Source organism: Geospiza fortis, unplaced genomic scaffold (genome assembly GCF_000277835.1).
Source record: "Geospiza fortis unplaced genomic scaffold, GeoFor_1.0 scaffold19, whole genome shotgun sequence".
In the NCBI taxonomy this organism is placed as follows: Eukaryota; Metazoa; Chordata; class Aves; order Passeriformes; family Thraupidae; genus Geospiza; species Geospiza fortis.
In genome coordinates, this window is record NW_005054465.1 from 1,136,862 (window position 1) to 1,137,557 (window position 696).

The following is a 696-nucleotide window of genomic DNA, read 5'->3' on the forward strand; positions in this document are numbered from 1 at the left end:
ACACCTTAAGCTATTACTGCAACCAGTGACTGGGCAAAAGGTTGAAATCCCGTGTGCACCAGAGTGGTTTTGCTGGGTGAGTGCCATGGGTTGTATTTCACCTTCTCTGTCACACTCCCAACAGGGCTGTGCACTGTGCACGTGTTGCCAGTGCCATGAGGCAGGATATGGCAGTGTGGTCCTGTTGTCTTTATCCTTGGACTGTGTAAGACCATATAACACTGCCCCCAAAAATAAAAGGATTATTAGTACCTGGGCTCTGTCCAGCAGTCCATATAGAGCAAAAACATTGACATCTGGGTGAACCATAACAGCCTGAGCTGGCACCTGAGCCAAGTGACAATTGGCAAACTGGGTGACTTCAGCACGGGCACCATTTGGACACAGTAACTGGAAATCACTGGACTTCAACTTTTGGGCCCAACTAGCAGTGTTTTTACCTGAAAAAAAGAGATCATTGTCAAGCAATGAATGCTTTAAAGCAAGAAAAAATAATTGAATTATAATAGAGATATGTAAAACTAAGTACCATCTGTGTTCTCAAACACTGTAGAGTGCTTCACAAAGGCCACATCCCCAGAATCCTCTACCAGGCACCTAAAGGAAGTCAAAGATATAAATGCTTTCAATTCAAAGCATCTTTAGGTGAACCACATTTTTTTAATAACTCATAGGTTTAGAATGCAATTTTTTTAC

The 696-nt window shown here is 42.5% G+C and overlaps 1 protein-coding gene across 2 annotated transcripts in view; it reads right to left on the bottom strand.

Moving 5' to 3' along the window:
- LOC102034476 (melanotransferrin) overlaps positions 1–696 on the bottom strand; it is a 19,469-nt gene that overhangs the window by 1,902 nt on the left and 16,871 nt on the right. For both annotated transcript variants that reach the window (XM_005427988.2, XM_031062793.1), the window contains 2 exons: positions 530–597; positions 253–440 (listed from right to left, as the gene is read on the bottom strand). In XM_005427988.2, the coding sequence (XP_005428045.1) occupies positions 253–440; positions 530–597 (256 nt within the window). The remainder of the gene's footprint in view (positions 1–252; positions 441–529; positions 598–696) is intronic.